The following is a 16,882-nucleotide window of genomic DNA, read 5'->3' as shown; positions in this document are numbered from 1 at the left end:
AGCTAAGTACCATGTAGCCATTTGCTCACTTCCTGCCAGTGGCATGGGGGAGACAACTGGGGGGAAAAAAGCAGAACTCATGAGTTGAGATAAAGACAATTTAATAGGAATTAAAATGGAAAAAAAAATACAAAAAACAAGTGATGGACAACGGTTGCTCACCACCAGCCAGTCCCCAAACAACAGCAGGTCCTCTGGCCAACTCCCCCAGTTTTATGGTTGAACATAACACCATGTGGTATGGAAAATCCCTTTGGACAACTTGGGTCAGCTGTCCTGGCTCTGTCCCCTCCCACCTTCTTGTGAACACCCAGCCTCCTTGCTGGCAGGGCAGTATGAGAAGCTGAAAAGTCCTTGACTTAGTGTCTGAAACATCATTGTGTTATCAACATTATTTTCTTCCTAAATCCAAAACATGGAACCATACCAGCCACTATGAAGAAAATTCACTCTATCCCAGATGACATAGGACACCTTGCTTTTCCGTCAGGTTCATACTGTTCATTTGTTCACTCGGTGATGATGAAATGTTTGTAATCTCTTTCAACAGACACCATGCAGAGATAAAACAGCTAAACATGATTCTGCTATTACTTCATTATCTTCACTATGACTTAGATGGCTCCTAAACCACTGTGCCTTTGATGCTTTAAGTCTTCATTGGTTACCTACAGGAAGTCTTCAGTACGGTGACATACACCTATGCTTTCTCATAAGATAAAGAATAGGAATTTAGTCTCTTTATCATGAAGCTGAAATGGCTGGCCGATGGAAGAGACGACAGCTGAGCATCCCTTTGCTGTCCCTGCCTCACTGTGATCTCCAGGCATAGGATGACAAAGGGAAGCCCACAGGTCACAGGGTCTCAGTAGCCTCGGTCACGAGATCACTTGGGGAAATGAGGGACAAAACATTACCTGAAGGCTGACTAATCCCACTATTATAAGCATTTGAATTCAGTTCTTAATCTGTGAAATGACCAGTGTTTTGTAAAGATGTACTTTTTTGTACTGCTGAGTTCGCATTTTTAGCCTTCATTCCTTTCCGAAGAACAGGAACATCATGGACAGTAACAGCAGAAGCTTCCTGACATCCTCCTGTCAATATACCCCAGCTCTGACAAGGAGTCACAGAGCCTGGGCCGGCCTCTGTGTCCATGAAATCCTTAGTGATTCCTGCTGAGATTTCCAGAAGAGGTGCCTGTGCTTGAAGCGACTAAAAAGAAACAAAACAACTCCCTGTATGTTGTTACTGGTAAGTGTACTGCAAAGCTTCACAGAACTCAAAATTTCTACACGTATTCCCAAGTAAGCCCCTTTTGCGACAAGAATCACCAAACAAACACTATTTAAATTAGAACCAATATTCCCAGCCCCAAGTGGTATTAGAAGAAATTATACAGAATATCTTGCCTCTGGGCCCTGACTTCCTGATCTTCCAAGCCAGTGCTCTCTTTTATAATGTTACAACTCTCCCAGCATTTCTGCAGATGACAAAGATGAAAAAAGCAAAGCCATGTTAGCCATTTCCAATGTCTGTCCATGGGCAACAGTGCATGACACTGTCTCCATGCACAAAGGCAATAGGCATTATTTTAGTGAGTTTAGTTTCTTAAGCTAACTGTAAGCAAAAAGCAGTATTTGAAGACTTTCGAGAATGCTTCAATATCTTTTGGCAGATCTCTAAATGCATCTTTAGTCTGTAACCAGCTCTCTACTTCACTTTTCTGCTCTACTGTAAAGGGCACTTAAACCCTATTGAAGACTATTATACAGTCCAAATGCAATTGGCATTCTGAATGTTTTGTTTTTCTTATTTTTATAGGCATGCACAGCTTCTAAGGACATCTCTCAGAAGTCAGAAGGCTAGCTGGCAGAACTGATGTCTATTTTCCTGCACTTTTTAAATAAAGCCGAGAATCCAAGACTAATATATCTTTTGACTGTTTCTAATTATTTGTTTAACTTGCTGGAAAGCCACAGCTATTAGCACTTCTTATTTATTTAACATTTTTTTAAAAGTATTTTTTCCACAGAAGTTTTAATGAAAAATGCATTTTAAAGTATCTATTTTTTTCTAAATAGTGACAAAAACAAATCTAGAAAGTTGCTTTAGAGAGGATGTAACAACTAGCAAAAAATTTAAAACTGCGTGGAACTCTAAATATAGAGGCACTGATGAGAAATTATCTTAGTAACTGCTTCAATAAAAATCAGAATTCAAACTGAGTTTATCTGGAAGATCACAGACTTTTGAGTGTGGTGTTTTAAAAGAAAAATTCATATAAAAAAGAAAAAAAGTTAGTATAAAGTTAGTATAACATTGCCCCATTCTTTATATTTACGGATACTTAAAAATTCTTGCTAGAACTGCAAAAATACTTTGCATTCTCTTTTCGTTAAATTCTTACAGCTTTGAACCTTCACCTCACTTATTTTTCAACTTTTCTTCATTTTTTTACGTGATCCTTACTTTTCTGGGTTTTCTATGATGTTAGATGTGGGCTCTTTTATCTAGTTTAGTCACATAGTCCTGATCAAATTCCTGCTAGGAAGAGTTAGAAGAAACATTTAATTCCAACACCCTGAAGTATTTCAAGTATTTCCTTCTACCCTCCCTTCTTTAACACATTATTTTTACAGTTTGCCCCACTGTACTTACGTGTATTAATTTTCTGGAGGGATATGTGTTTTTCCAACTGACGTCGTAGCTTTACTTCAGCTCCATATTTACCTAGTGTACCATTGTCTGCCAGAATGAAATGGGTATGGGAACTGTTCAGCACAGAGAGCTTACTTAGAGGGTTTGACATTGTTTGGTAAACACGTGTTACCTGTCAAAAGGAGAGGTGCACCCACATTAGAGCTGCCAAATAAACACAAAAATCCTCCACAACATTCAACAGAAGCACACGCTTTATGAGGAAAGAAATCAACCAGATGTTTATAACTGAAAACAGAGGAGAATTAGAAAAGGACCTAGCCTTTACACTCAAAACTTGAACTCTTCACAGCAGTGTTTTCACTGGAGAATCAGTCAGATCTGTGCATTCTCCTGCATGTTCACCTACGCTCACTGATGTACTCTGCTTGATCACATACTGTCTTATGTATTCCTATCGCTGCATTAGAAAATACATTCTCACTTGGAGTCACTACTGGTTAATAAGCCACTCCTGAGTACCCACCTACAATGAAGTTCTAGATGCAAAAAGGCACTTCCATGATTTATAAAACTCGGCACTTCCATGATTTATAAAACTCGGCATAACCACGCTGAAGGTAGAACCTAAAACCAGCTCACACCAGAGAGGTCTCTACTAGTGAAAGTAATGGAAACCTAACTAGCTCCTTATGCACTCTGTGGTCATACATGACATCCTGTCGTATTTAAACAACAGCCTTTCTTCAATAAATTGTCTAATTTCAGCTCTTAAGCAATGCTTTAGAAACAGTGAAAATAGTGAAAATACTAATACTACAAATAGATGAACTGTGTATTTTTCTACAGAATGGACATTACTAATTACAAAGGAATTTCCTTAAAACACTTACATCTTTTCCTATCAGATCTTCCTTGTTTTCTACAATGCCCCATGGTGCAATTCCTATGGCACAGATCCGTCCTCTGGATTTTGAAGAATGATCTTTCAAGGCATCTCCCACATGACGAATGACACCTATAGATACAAATCATTAAATTAATTCTCGGCACTTTTAAGAGATTACCAAATAACAGAATTTTCTTCTTGCTTCTCACTGAACTCCCTACTTTTCTGCATTACTTTCACTACCTAAACTGTTCTTTATAATAAAATATGCAATGCAGACAAACACATGCTTATATTTTGTTTAAATATTACTTTTTTTCACATCCTTGTTCTGAATTCACTCAAGCATTTGGAAAACTTATCCAGTTACTTAACTTACCACAGTGTAATCTGCACCAGTAAATGGAATTACACCATTCATTGTACACAATGCTGAACACATATGGAATACTATCAGTTTACAAACTTGGGGTCTAAGCAAGCAAAAAAGCATGAGGGTTATCTAATAGATGTTTTTCCACTCCAAAATTATTCTGAACAACAGTCATCACCTTCCCTTAAAGATATTATATCTTTCTTGTAAAAGTAAAGTCAAAGGAGCTCACTTTTATCTTGCATAGCTTTCTGAGAGGTAATACAAAGATTTATTTCATGAGGATAGTGGCCTAGAAATATTATAATGAAAATCTGCACCTGATTGTTCTTTGAAGATCACTTACAATCCATATTAAAGAGAAATGCATTAGAAACCAACTGGTCTCCGAACATGACAGTATATAACGAGTCATCAGTGCAGCTATCTTTCAACATATCTTTCAAATTCTGGACATCAAATCAACGCCACATTTTTGAGAGAATCCATGAGAAATACTAAAAACCTCCGGTGGGGTTATCTGGTTTTACGCTACACATGATGTTTTAGATATGGTCAAAAAGGAAACAAAGACACGGAACTTTTTCAGGTGGCCTGAAGACTGGAGGAAAACACAAACAGGAGATCACAATGTCTCCAACTACTGTGGCATCATTTACACCCAACTTACAGATTTGTGTTTCAAGATCATTAATTTACAATAATTCCTTTAAGAATAAATACCTCATATAATTACAAGTCAGAGTGTGGGTATTCATAGCAATAGGTGATCCAGGGAGACAGTGACTCAGGGACAGGGCATTTAGGATGGATAATCAGCTGATCACTAACTCTCAGACAGATCACACAGCCTAACGGTTCAGTCCTTGGCTGCATGAACAAGGAAGCATCAAATGGAAGATGACAGTATGTTAAGCATGTTTTACTCCAGAGATGAAAAGCTTCATCAAGCACTGTACCAAAAATTGCAGCATTTAAAATTTAAGAAAACTGTTAAATAAATAAATAAAAAGAGAGTTCAAGGCAGAGGTGTTATAAAGACTGAAGGACTGGAAAAATGTGACAGTCTTAAGGAACTCAGCCTTTGTAGTTTGATAAAAACACTGTGTATAAAAACAGGCACAGGAAATAGACTTCTAGTAAGAGAAAAACCTATGCAAAAATAATAATAATAAAACAAACAAACAAACAAAAAAAACAACAGTGAAAGAAGTTAAAACTAGGCCAATTCAAAGTAGAAGATTTCTTAACTATGAGGAGAATTGACAAAATACCACATCTAGTCGTAGATTCCTTGCTACAGCATTCCTTTTTTTGGTCTAGTGGCTAATAACTCATTCACGTAGACTTAAATCTTCTGCCTTTGGGAAAGAATAGTAGCTGAAAATGAATGAATGAATTCTTAAGTAAACTAAAAGTTCTGGGAATAGTTTACCTGTACTAACACCTCCAGTGAAAATCCAGGCTCCAGTGGTCATGGCAGCCTTTATCAGACCTTTTCCAAACACTTGCTTCAGTTTTGGTTGCATTTCAAAGTTCTGGAGCCCCCCATGGACAGAGATTAAGAGTTTGGGCAATTCTAGTTGCCAGTCTTTCACCATGAGATGCAGCAGAGAATCTGGTTTGGTGTCATATGACACACGGATATACTGCAAAGACCAACACATAATATTATCCCCCTGTCAGCCGCATAAACTGTCCATTGACTAAGCACAGAATGGTTACATTAAGCCACCCATCCTGACAAAGAGTTTTACAATTATTAAGCAGCACCTTAAATTTACCTACTGCTTATGATTAAAAGAAATAGGTTGAAAACTTTCATTTTGCTATTCAGAATTTACCATTCACTTCATGATTTAAAAGCACCACTTTCCTCTCCCTCCCTTCAAAACTGACTGCAAGTGAGTGATCCTAAGCTCTTACTACAAATCTGCCCTGTTGGAAGCTACCAATTTAAAATGTCTGGAAGGTGTCACTCCTAAAATCTTGGTTTGACTGCCAAAGAGAAGCAGTCTTCTATTCATAAGAATAGGAAACCTATGCTACATATATCCCATTCACTGTTGACATCCATTTCCATGTCTGCAGCAATGATTTTTAGTCTCAGTTTAGTTCTGCCTTTCTGATTTCCTTTCAAACTACTACTCTATGAAACAAAGCTATGAAACAGACTTGGGCTTATTTCTGTTTTAAAAACAACTACCACCAAAAATCATCAAGCTCTCCCATGTATTTTAGACAAGCTCTTGCGGTATGACTGTTTCAACTGACAGTCTCAGTAGAGAGATAAGAAAGCAAATAGGCAAAGGAACAAATCCAGGTTTGGATCTGAGATGCAAAACAGGAAGAGATTTTTTGTAAAAGCTTCAATTGCTGTTACCCATTGCTAAGGAAACTGAAAAGTCCATTTTCCAGCTCCATGAAGGCTCTTCTCTCAGGAAAGCTAGATTAACTTCTGATTTTATCAGACCTCAAACCTTAAAACAACATCTATATCCATTCTGGGTTATTTGGCCCACGAGCTAACAAATCTAACACAAACAGATAGAACCTTAGGCACTAAGGTGCGTCCCCAGCTGATATTTACTGACAGTAACTTCAGTGACAGTGTTTCCCCAAGACACTATAAGGTGCTTTCTAGAACAATATTATTTTTTTTTCTTCCCTCTTCTCTTTTTCTCTTTTTGAGCATCCTCTCCACACCTTTCTTAGGCAATACAGACTCCCTCTTTTTTCAACGAATTATATACTATGTGAGCTGGAATCTTATTAAGCTAGCATATGAAATGAGTATCTTAGAGTAGCCTGTGCTCCTTACCATGGCCTTATTTGAATGTCCTCCTCCCTGGAATTCAAGGTTTCCATAGGCATCAGTTGGGTATGTCTGGGTGTGTTTGCTGACAGACCATTTCTCTGGTTGAGCTTCCACTTGCTTTGTTTCTTCTCCATTTTTATTAGCTGTTATACTTGGAGGAGGTGGAATATGCTGGTTAATGAGCTGTCCACAGCAGCACCTGAAAGTTACAATTTGAAGCAAATTTGAACACAGTATCCACACTACAGGTTTGTGACTAAAACGCAAATAAATAAGAAATGGGATTTTCAGTTTATCATGCCTTGCTCTACTTGACTCACAGAAACAGGTCTAGGTCATATCTTCAATGCTACGAACTAACAACTCACTGCCTCTCCTTACTGCACAGCCTTATCATCTCTGTATAGTACATCCCACAGCTCTATGCCAACCGGAATGCAATCATATCTTGCACTTCAGTTGCCCTTTAACATGACCTTAAGGGCAATGAGTAAACCTGGTCTCACTTTCACCTGTATAAACCCAAATAGAGCCCAGTTTCCTAAGTATCAACTTCTCTGTTGGCTATTGCAAAAATTTCAAAGGTTACCTGCTAATGTCTTTGCTGTTGGCAATTACATAGATGCATTCTCTTTTTGAAAAGGTTTTCTCTATCCAAGCCTTTTGACCCTTAAAGGGAAAAAAATAAGAAACATAATGAAACAGTTCTGGGGCAAATATAGTAATATTTTCATCCTGTTCTGAAATACAAGCATTGAATTCAATAAATCACCTTAAAACACCATATACATCTACCCGCAAAGCAATTAAGTGATGTGAATTTTCTATGATTTGGGTAAAAATCAAAGCTAGAATATATGTAAAAACCTTTATGTATAAACACGTTGGTCTTGCAAGTACAATGTTTATCTGAAACTCTACCAAAAATACATTTGCTTCTTCTTATTTTAGCAAATAGCAAGTGGACACCAAGTAGTACAGAAAAACAGCATAAGTTGTGACATAAACAGATCAACAGTATTTAATCCAAACAACACTTTAATACTGTTCCTTGTATGAAGAAATCAATTCCTAAAAAACTTTCCCAGTTCCATGAATTATCTTCTCAAACTCATTTTGTCCTGTTTTAAATCAAGTTCCAATCATTCCAAAGGCATTTAACTCTGAAATGAGACATGTCTAGAGGAGAAAAGTGAAAGAACATTTAGCAGAAAAAGGACAAACTCTTCAGGCATGGTGTTACCTGTGAAATGGGAAAATGACCTTGAAGACAAAACAGGATCATGTTGGCTGGGTCTGCAAACCAGATTTAATTAGACCAAGCTCGCAACCATTAAAAAAAAAAAAAAAAAGAAAACAAGCTGTAGGCAAGCTAGAACAGAACCACGGATCTGCAATGCTGTTAGAAAGCTTATTCTGAAAGTGCAGTCCAGTTAGGCCTGGGAATGCTGAAGGGAGTGAGTTCAGAAACAGCTACAAGCCAAAGTTTCCCATACTTTCTTACTTGCAAACTCTAGGGCTTGTCCTTGCAATCATCAACAAGGCAAAGTATCATCATGATGGCAATACTAAACAATATTTAGTAGTGAATTTGAAAAAGTAAACTCAAAAGCAGCTCCGCTTACATTTTAAAGGAATAAAAAATGTTAAAGTACACTCACAATTTGATGGCACAGATAACTTTGCCTTGATGATGAAAGTTGCTTCTTCTAAGTTTGGATTAGGGAATTAGAGTCTGAATTCATTTTTCAAGGAGCAAGCAAATGCCAAGTGCATTGCTTTAGTTTCCTCTATGAAAGTGAAATGAAACTTTTGCAGAGGCAAAAGCTAAAAATGCCATGTAAACTTTAAAGTCATCTGCAGATTTCTGTCAGCAGAAAACTCTGTCAGGCTGTCTGGTAATAGAGGGCCACTCCATCCCTGGACTAACTGCTGCACAGACTACAGCGTGATGAATAGAGGGGTGTGGCAGTTTCTAATTTTTTTCTTGTCTGAGGCTGTCTCTGAAGTTCCTTTGTTGGCTGACTTGTTGGGTCCTGTCCGGCTTCTTCATTTCCTCCATTATGTCTGAAATAATAGATTATTGAAGTTCCCTCACTTGAAATAAGTAGCAAACCCAATTCCATGATTGCTGATAAAAGCTTTTGCTCCATGAAAAAGCTGCCCATAATGTGTCCAGGTAAGCTAATATTTGCCTCCCTCAGGTGCCTCTCAGCCTGAATGCCTCGACAGCCAGTGGTCTAGGATATCTTGCAATTCTGCTCTCCACTCGAAATAGTTACTGATTTACCAAGACAGAACTGCCTCGTTTCATTTGAAAAGGAATTGTTCACCCGAGAGGGAAGAGTTAAGAACTTAGAAAAAAAATAAAAATATGTAGCTTACAATGTTACTTGTTTCCTAAATGAGGAGGCATGTATTTCAGGCATTTAGCATAAAGAGCTTGATCACAAGCAAATTTTGAAGTCAAGAGGATATTAGATTTAGTATCCAAAGGCAGCGTGACATGGTCAGCTGTCTTGACTCAATCCAATCTCTCTTCAAATGAACCTAAAAAGCCTTTGTTCCCAAAATATTTCAAAGGTTCTTTTTACACACTTTCTGGACAGGTTCGTACAAGATGACAAATTTTAATGATAATATTACTAGAAACAGCTGAGAAAACATTTTAATTTTATAGCATTAGAGTCTAGTTATCAAGGTGCAGTTCTAGAAAGGCAGAGAAGTAAGCACCCAAGAGAGGGAGCTCCACGAGGCTCTGTGATAGCAGGAGGTGGATGGCTAGAGCAAACACTTGCAGTTTTCCTCTGTGGAACCCGATTTGGCTAATTCACAGGCATTCGGGCAATTCAAAATATTCAGATGGCCCAAACCACTTTGTATGACAGGAATTACATTATTTTTTAAAAATGGATCCCAAACCACACAGTATCCAAATTCACTGCCCTTTTACAACTCTGCCCAAGGATGTCACAAGTGCTTATGCCCGCTGTACTAGCTTATGGTCTTTAACATTAGAAAATGAGCTTAGCAGGATCCTGTTACAGAGGTCGCATCAGTTATCCCCCCCCCTTTTTTTTTTTTTGCCTTGTTAAATATATTCATTTTTTGTCTGAATAAAATTTTAGACTTCTGTGTGGTCTTTATGAACTCCTTGACTGCGAGACACATATGCCCAAATCAATCCTACCTCAGGAGAAGCACTCTTCAGCATACCACTGGTCACAGATTGTGCACATTTAACCAGTCTGTGCAGAATACTGGAAAATGTAAGCTAAAAATATCAAAACAACTTGGATTTTTACACCACATCATTGATTATCGTTTTACCTCACAGCTTGTCAAAGAACAAACTTTCCTATTTCATGTGTTTCATGTAAAAACAATTCATTAGCCACTGGATTAAATCACAGACTTAATACGTGTTTGGAAAGGAGCTTTCGCATCTTGGTATCAAAAATGAGCTCTACAGTACAGCTGAGCATTCATTATTAAAAACCCTGCCACAGGAAGTCTATTATCTATGGCTACACTGAAAAAAAAACAACACATTTTATTCTCACACCTAAAAACCCCGTTTAAAGCTCAGTCACTATAGGCTCTCCAGTTGGACAATACATTATGCTCCACTGGCTTATTTTTTCAGTGCTAATGAGAAGTAGGCAAAAGCAGGCATTACAGATCAGGGGAAATAAAAACTCAGCACATTTGGTCAGCCTTTGAAGTTTCACTGTCTTTGTCTGTTTAATCTGCTTAACCAAAGCTTGATTATAATCCGATGCAAATACTTGAGCAGACATTCAGCGTCAGAAAATGGGCAATTTCCCCACTTGTTTGATACAGATTCTGTACTTTTTTTTTCCTCTGGAATGAAATTTGTTTGTTTGCTGGAGGGAAAATGTAATTACACATACTGTCTCTTGTGAGCTTGAAAAAACTAGAGCATTTTTTTAACAGCCTTGGAACGGATGAATTCTGAAAGGACTACGGCAGATCAGCTACAGTTTTCAGACCAGGAGCCAGTGGGAGTATTAGGCTGGCAGACAAATGGGTGCTGCCAGCAAGATAATGGCACCAACAATACTGCGTGTTTTCCACTGACCTCTAAGAAACACAAAAAAAGCAAGATCCCAAGTTGCTGATAGTAGCGAAGTTCAAACCTGCTTATTACTGCAAATCCTGAATGTGTTTATCAGGGTACCTGTTCTTGAAAAAATGCATACTTCAGATGTTCAGTGGAATGTTTGTTTTCCTTTATGAAAACTGACAACAGGTCTCCTAAAACAAAAAACAAACCACTGCTAATTCTTGGTCATCAGCCTAGAAATCAATATATTGCCAGGAAACAGTATTAAATAATACTGTGTTTTATTATATGGATTCTTTTGGTCCTCTTAGCATTAAAAGAGGGTATTTGTAGAAGAGACTGGAAATTATTGTTAGTTTGTAAATAAGTTAATGAATGAGTTAATAAAAATCAAGACCCTAAAAAAACAATCTCCTTTCAACTGCCATTAATAAACAAAATCATTAGTTCCACTAAGACCAGCTGTCCTGGGAATACCACAAACGAACTGTTTGGTGAGAAACACGCATACGTAAGGTTGCAGACACACAGGAACTCAACTGAGGGAAATAATCTTTACCACCACATACAGACAACTCCAGTTTGCTGCTGAGGTAACACGGAATTGTGTGTATTTGGCTTCGTATATAAGCAGCCATTCAGTGAACCAGCAGTGGGCCTGAATTTCAGGGTACACTGAGGCAGAGCTGCAGGCTCTGTTTCACTGCAGCTTCGTGCAAGAGCACAGTGTGGGCTCTGGACCACTGCTCCTCCGGAAAAAATGCAGGGTGGGAATTAATACAGGAGAGCAAACTCACTGGAAATGGTGTGAGACAAACCTATGCTCCGTCGGGACACCAGAACCTGTGAAGCTCATTTGCCACGTAAACCTGCAGGACAGCAGGGGTGTTTAGTGTCTCTGCAAAATCAGAACGATAAGATTATTACCGCAGGAAGCAGAAGAATTTGTGGACCTGAACGTGGTCAGGGATGAGAGCTGTAGTGTCGCTGGAGCACATCCAAAGCCTAAACCCAACCAGACCTGAAACCTAACTGGTCAGACCTCTCATCTGTCATGTTCCCCAAAAAGCAAAGCTCCTTGCACAGGGACATGCCCTTGCTGGACAGGCTGACACGACTGAATTGCTGCTCACAGCACAGGGTGGGACTTTGGCCCTATCTGGCCATTAGAGAGCACTTGTAGGAAAGCTCTTTGGCAGCTGGGGTCCTACTAAAGAGCACACGCTCCCCAGCTGCTACACACCAGAGAGGCTTTGCCTGTACCAGGCACAGCTGGGCAGCAGACAAGGAGGCAGGCCGACAGCAGTGCGTGCTGCGCAGCGCCACGGGCACAGATGCAAAGGGGGAGTAGGCAGGGGAACCAAATGTGTTCTGCATAATATGGGGCAGGCTAAATCAAGCACAGAACAATACAAAACTGGAGCTGGCTGGGCAGCAGCACTCACATCTGCTGCAGCAATACAAATTATTTTCACCAATGTTTCGTTACGATGTGGACTGATGACTGTCAGTTATAGGAGCATACAGCTGTAGCCCTTTTCACATCACCTTAACAACATTTTTTGGTAATCCAGCTTGCCGTATGCTGCAAAAGATGGCTCCACCAGGGAAGTCAAATCTCAACTCTGTTGCCCAATTATTTAATTAGAATGGCCTACAGAATTAAACTGGAATAGTCATGCCGCATTTCAGCAGAGATGTTTGTGTTGGTGAGACAGTGAGAAAGAAATAACTGGAGATGGAATGAAATTCATGCTGTGAGCACATGTAAGCACAATTCCACTCATGGTGGAAACAACTCCTTTTGTAAATGCCATTCAGGTAATCACATTCAGTTGCCTTTCCTTGAGAAAACAAAACAAAACAACAACAAATGAGAACTCCCCCAGATAAACAATTAGGAGAAAAAAGGAAAATAAACCACTGTATCTGCAGAGACTCTGTTACCAGGGCCTTAGAAATTGATCCTAGAGAGGTTTCTACTTTAAGCTTCTGTAAACTGCAACCTGTCAATTATGCTATCCATCATTTTTTTTCACTTTGAAGGGATACTTTTCCCAAGTACCCAACTAGTCACCCTGTAAGGTGATCGGGTTATCCTGTGTTGGCAGCTCCACTCTTCTGGGGAGACAGGTCCTTTTCAGAGGGTCATAAATGGGAATTCTGAAAGCACCAGCCCTTCACTAGCTTATATGCAGTGCCACGTATACACAGCTTCTCAGCTTCCAAGGCAGACTTGACTCATGTCTGGCCAGCAGTACTTGCATTTGTTCTCATTTACATATATTGATGCATCACCCCTAGATTGATTCTTCTCTAGTTCTCCCTTTTTCCAGAAATAAACATCTTGATTTCTTTGTAGCTGAAGAAATCTTCGAGTGGGTATATCTGTGGTGTATTTCCAAAGCCTACAAACCATCCTTCCATTTCAGATCCATCTCAGAAATCTGTGAGGGCTCTCGTATGCAGCCAGTCTGCACAGGATCCTGACAAATTTGCACCAGACTCTGCTCTCCAAGGCTGTTGGGGTTGGTTTCCTTTCTTACCATATCTCTACATTGCTCATTAGGATGTTACTGGTGGGCCAAAAACTGTTAAAAACGTGGGATGTTATCATATTCTGGAACTGGACTCCAGTAAGAAATGAAGGAAATAAAAACGTTACGGGAGATGCCCTTTCTGTTCTAGGAAAAGTGTGAAATAAATGCAGCCCTACCCAGAAGAGCTGTCCTTCCAGTAACGGTGCTCTTGCTTGGAGAAATATACTGCAAATTATGTGACGAATGCTAATAGCCAATATTGTAGATACACACAAACTGATAAACCTTTACTGAAAAGTTGATCATTGCTGAGAAAGACAAGACATAAAACCACAATAATGTTTTTAATTTGTCTTATGTCACTAGGGAACCAGACATAAATAATGCGCCCAACTATGAAACAGTTACGGCCTGAGAAACGAAGCTAAGTTTCCAAAACCCTGCTCTGCATGAATTCCATCAAAAGCAGTGATAAATACAACAAACCAGAGTTTTAGCAGTTACTGAGTAACTACTGAATGTGAAGTACCAAACAATATTCTGCAACAAAGAGGATTCCCTATCTCGTTTGCTAATAAGCATAGCATTAAAAAAGGAGTTATGACAGTTTTAAGATTCTTTCAAAGGAATGACTATTTCCTTTGTCAGGATTCTTATTCTCATCCCACTTACCCATGCTCTTCCAGCAGCTTTGTCAGGGAACCCACTGCTCTGTGGATGAGACAAACACAGCACAGGCAGGACAGCAGAGCCACTGAGCCATATGGTATTTCAAACTCAGGCCAGAAAACACTCCTGCTGCTGATATGGAAACCAGTAAACAGTGCTTCGTGTCTTCATTATGCTTTGTGGTCCTGACCTGCTGGTGAGGCAGGCAGTAAACGTTTGCTGGAACAAGAGCAATCATTTTCTCTCCCCTTGGATTAGCTTAGGGATACAGACTACAAAAGGAAGTAACAAGCTCTCTTTTCCCAAAGTTACACAATTCTGCCACGTCTCCTACAGATGCAGCTCTTTCCCAGAGGCTTGAAATGAGTAACAACTACAGCCTCAACATCACCGCAGACCTGGGTTGCTCTGACATGACTGGATACACCCAACTCTGGCACAACGTCCACAGAGGCACATCAGAGCAATGTGCTGGCTGAGCACCGGTGCCCTACTGCGAGACAGATGCAGCTGCTTGGGCACAAAACCATACAGCCAGCACAGCTAGCACCAAGCGACCAACCAACCATTTGGAGAACAAAGCTGGAAGGCTCAGCTCACTGCTTGCCTGCAGAGAACACACCTCATATAGTTGTTTTTTTAAAATTTTCTTTGCAAAATGCAACAAAAGTCTCAGTGACCAGGTTACACACCATACCTACCACATTGTAAGACAGCAAAAGAATTCCTGCAACAGCTCTGTCCTACCCTGTACTGTGACACATCTCAAGGACGAGATTTTCTAGGAAATGGTAACTATAGTGCATAGTGCAATTTGTTACCTACTGCAGTTCCTTCACTAACTTGTGAAGTCCTCCTGTTCTAGATGATGGGGAGATGAGGAACACTTGCACCTGTACTTAACTGCCTTTCTGAGATCTGTTTTGGATTTTTCTGTTCCCAAAAAACCTTCAGTCTGAGGCAGACACTCCAGTTTTACTCCAAGCACCTGAGTAGCAGAACTGTAAGGAACACAAAGCAAGATGCTAGTCTGTGGGTAGAAGAGTCAGCCTACAAGCAAACATTCTCACCAGGCCCCATATAGCTCAGTGGATGAGTAAGGAGAGATGGCAAGCAGCCTCTGACATTATACAAGCCAAAGTAACCTGGCAATTACTATTTTCCACTATAATTCTTTAGTAATTCTTGTTTGAAGATAAAAGACAACACTGGTATTTAGATTTGCAGAGGCTCAGGAATTGCTTCTGTACAGCAGTAATTACCTGCCCTAACATAAAGACTCTTTACTAGGCATGTTTTTAAAGAAAGTTAGGACACGCAACGGATATGTATGTGGGACATGGTAAAGAGGTTAAAAATACAATTATTCCTTTGTTCTTTGTAAGAGTTTACAAGTTACTAATTCAGAGAGAACCTCTATAAAATTTCTGATAAACCAGTTAAGAGTGCTGATTTTTCACACATGATGTAATGGTATGGTTTGAAATCCTTTTATTGTTCTCAGTGAAACACTGGAAACCATGAGAAGAAAAAATATTTTCAGGAGAACGACTTCTTGATGTGTGAGATACTTTTGTATCTCACTGCGTGAAGAGTATGTTCTAAGTGCCCCGTCCCAATCAGCGCTACTTCAAATGCACAGCGCACTAAACGTGTAGACTTGGAGACTTTATTATATTAACATTTTTCAGATGTGGTAAAATAACGCCATTGTTTAAGGCATACTGATAAGCATGTTAATAAAATACTTTAAAATGACTACTAAGTAAAATTTCTATAATCACAATATAACACAATATATGCATATCCCAGATGTCCCTAAAATCTGGAGATGCTGGTAACAAATATTTACCTCCACATTTTGCTTTCTGTGAATATGCACACTCCTATATATGTAACAGAATAAAAAAAAAACAGTCCGTCCATTAAGAAATGAATACCATTTTGCAGCACATAAGGCTTTCCTGAAAGCAAGATTCCACAGGTGGAAATTTGTTAAATAGTTTGAACTGTTGAAAATGTTCAACTTGCTGTGGGCAATTTTACACTCAGTGAAGCAATTACTTTCCAGGCACTGGCTAGCGTGGAAGCTTTAACAGAATATGCCACAGCGCAATCAGACACATTTTGCACCCTGTTGCTTTCTGTAATTTTCAAAAAGAAAGTATTTCCAACTACTGTAACTCTTGGGCTGCAGGATCTGTACAGGAGATACTCTGCCTTTACTGATACACAGTGTCATTTACGGATCTCAAATATTAGGTGTAACTCAGCAATGGATTTGTCTTTAGAACATTAACTGCATTGTACCATTTGAATTAATCTCAAACTATTACCATTAAATTTCAAACATGATAATAAATGGATTTATTTTCTTCCAGAAATACATCTTAAAATTTCGTAGTTCATGCCTAAAACTTCTAAAAGGACTCCTACATTTCAAATTTTCTCTGAGAGCAATTGATAAACATATGCACCTACATGTCCTTACACCACACACAGATTTTGACTGGTGTCAAGAAATAAGCCAGACAGTGGTTTCTTAGCTTGGGTGATACAAAATGCACGGGGTAAAGATTCCTCTATATGCGGAGTTAAATTTGATTCTCTGATTCTGAGGTGAAGAGCCAAGCCAAGTCCACATCATGTCAATGTACCAGAATTGTAAAGCCTGAATTGAGTGCATTAAAGGAGACTCAAACAGGCCAGGACCTCTGTTCATAGCTGCTTCTGGCTCCACAGGGGACTAGGAGGATACATCTTCTTGGAGCTCCTGCTACCCTGAGAGGTCCCTCCCCAAGCACCCCAGTGCCCTCCAGCAAAACGGCTGGAATGCCAGAAGAGC

At 39.3% G+C, this 16,882-nt stretch overlaps 1 protein-coding gene across 1 annotated transcript in view; it reads right to left on the bottom strand.

Moving 5' to 3' along the window:
- The window catches only part of TRPM1 (transient receptor potential cation channel subfamily M member 1), a 126,334-nt gene that overhangs the window by 33,119 nt on the left and 76,333 nt on the right, over positions 1 to 16,882 (bottom strand). The window contains exons 7-11 of the mRNA XM_068696336.1: positions 7,331 to 7,410; positions 6,745 to 6,940; positions 5,359 to 5,572; positions 3,555 to 3,679; positions 2,662 to 2,833 (exon numbers count right to left, since the gene is read on the bottom strand). Of these exons, the coding sequence (XP_068552437.1) occupies positions 2,662 to 2,833; positions 3,555 to 3,679; positions 5,359 to 5,572; positions 6,745 to 6,940; positions 7,331 to 7,410 (787 nt within the window). The remainder of the gene's footprint in view (positions 1 to 2,661; positions 2,834 to 3,554; positions 3,680 to 5,358; positions 5,573 to 6,744; positions 6,941 to 7,330; positions 7,411 to 16,882) is intronic.

Source organism: Anas acuta, chromosome 12 (genome assembly GCF_963932015.1).
Source record: "Anas acuta chromosome 12, bAnaAcu1.1, whole genome shotgun sequence".
NCBI lineage: Eukaryota > Metazoa > Chordata > Aves > Anseriformes > Anatidae > Anas > Anas acuta.
Note: the sequence above shows the minus strand (reverse complement) of the source record. Positions and strands in the feature narration are given on the sequence as shown.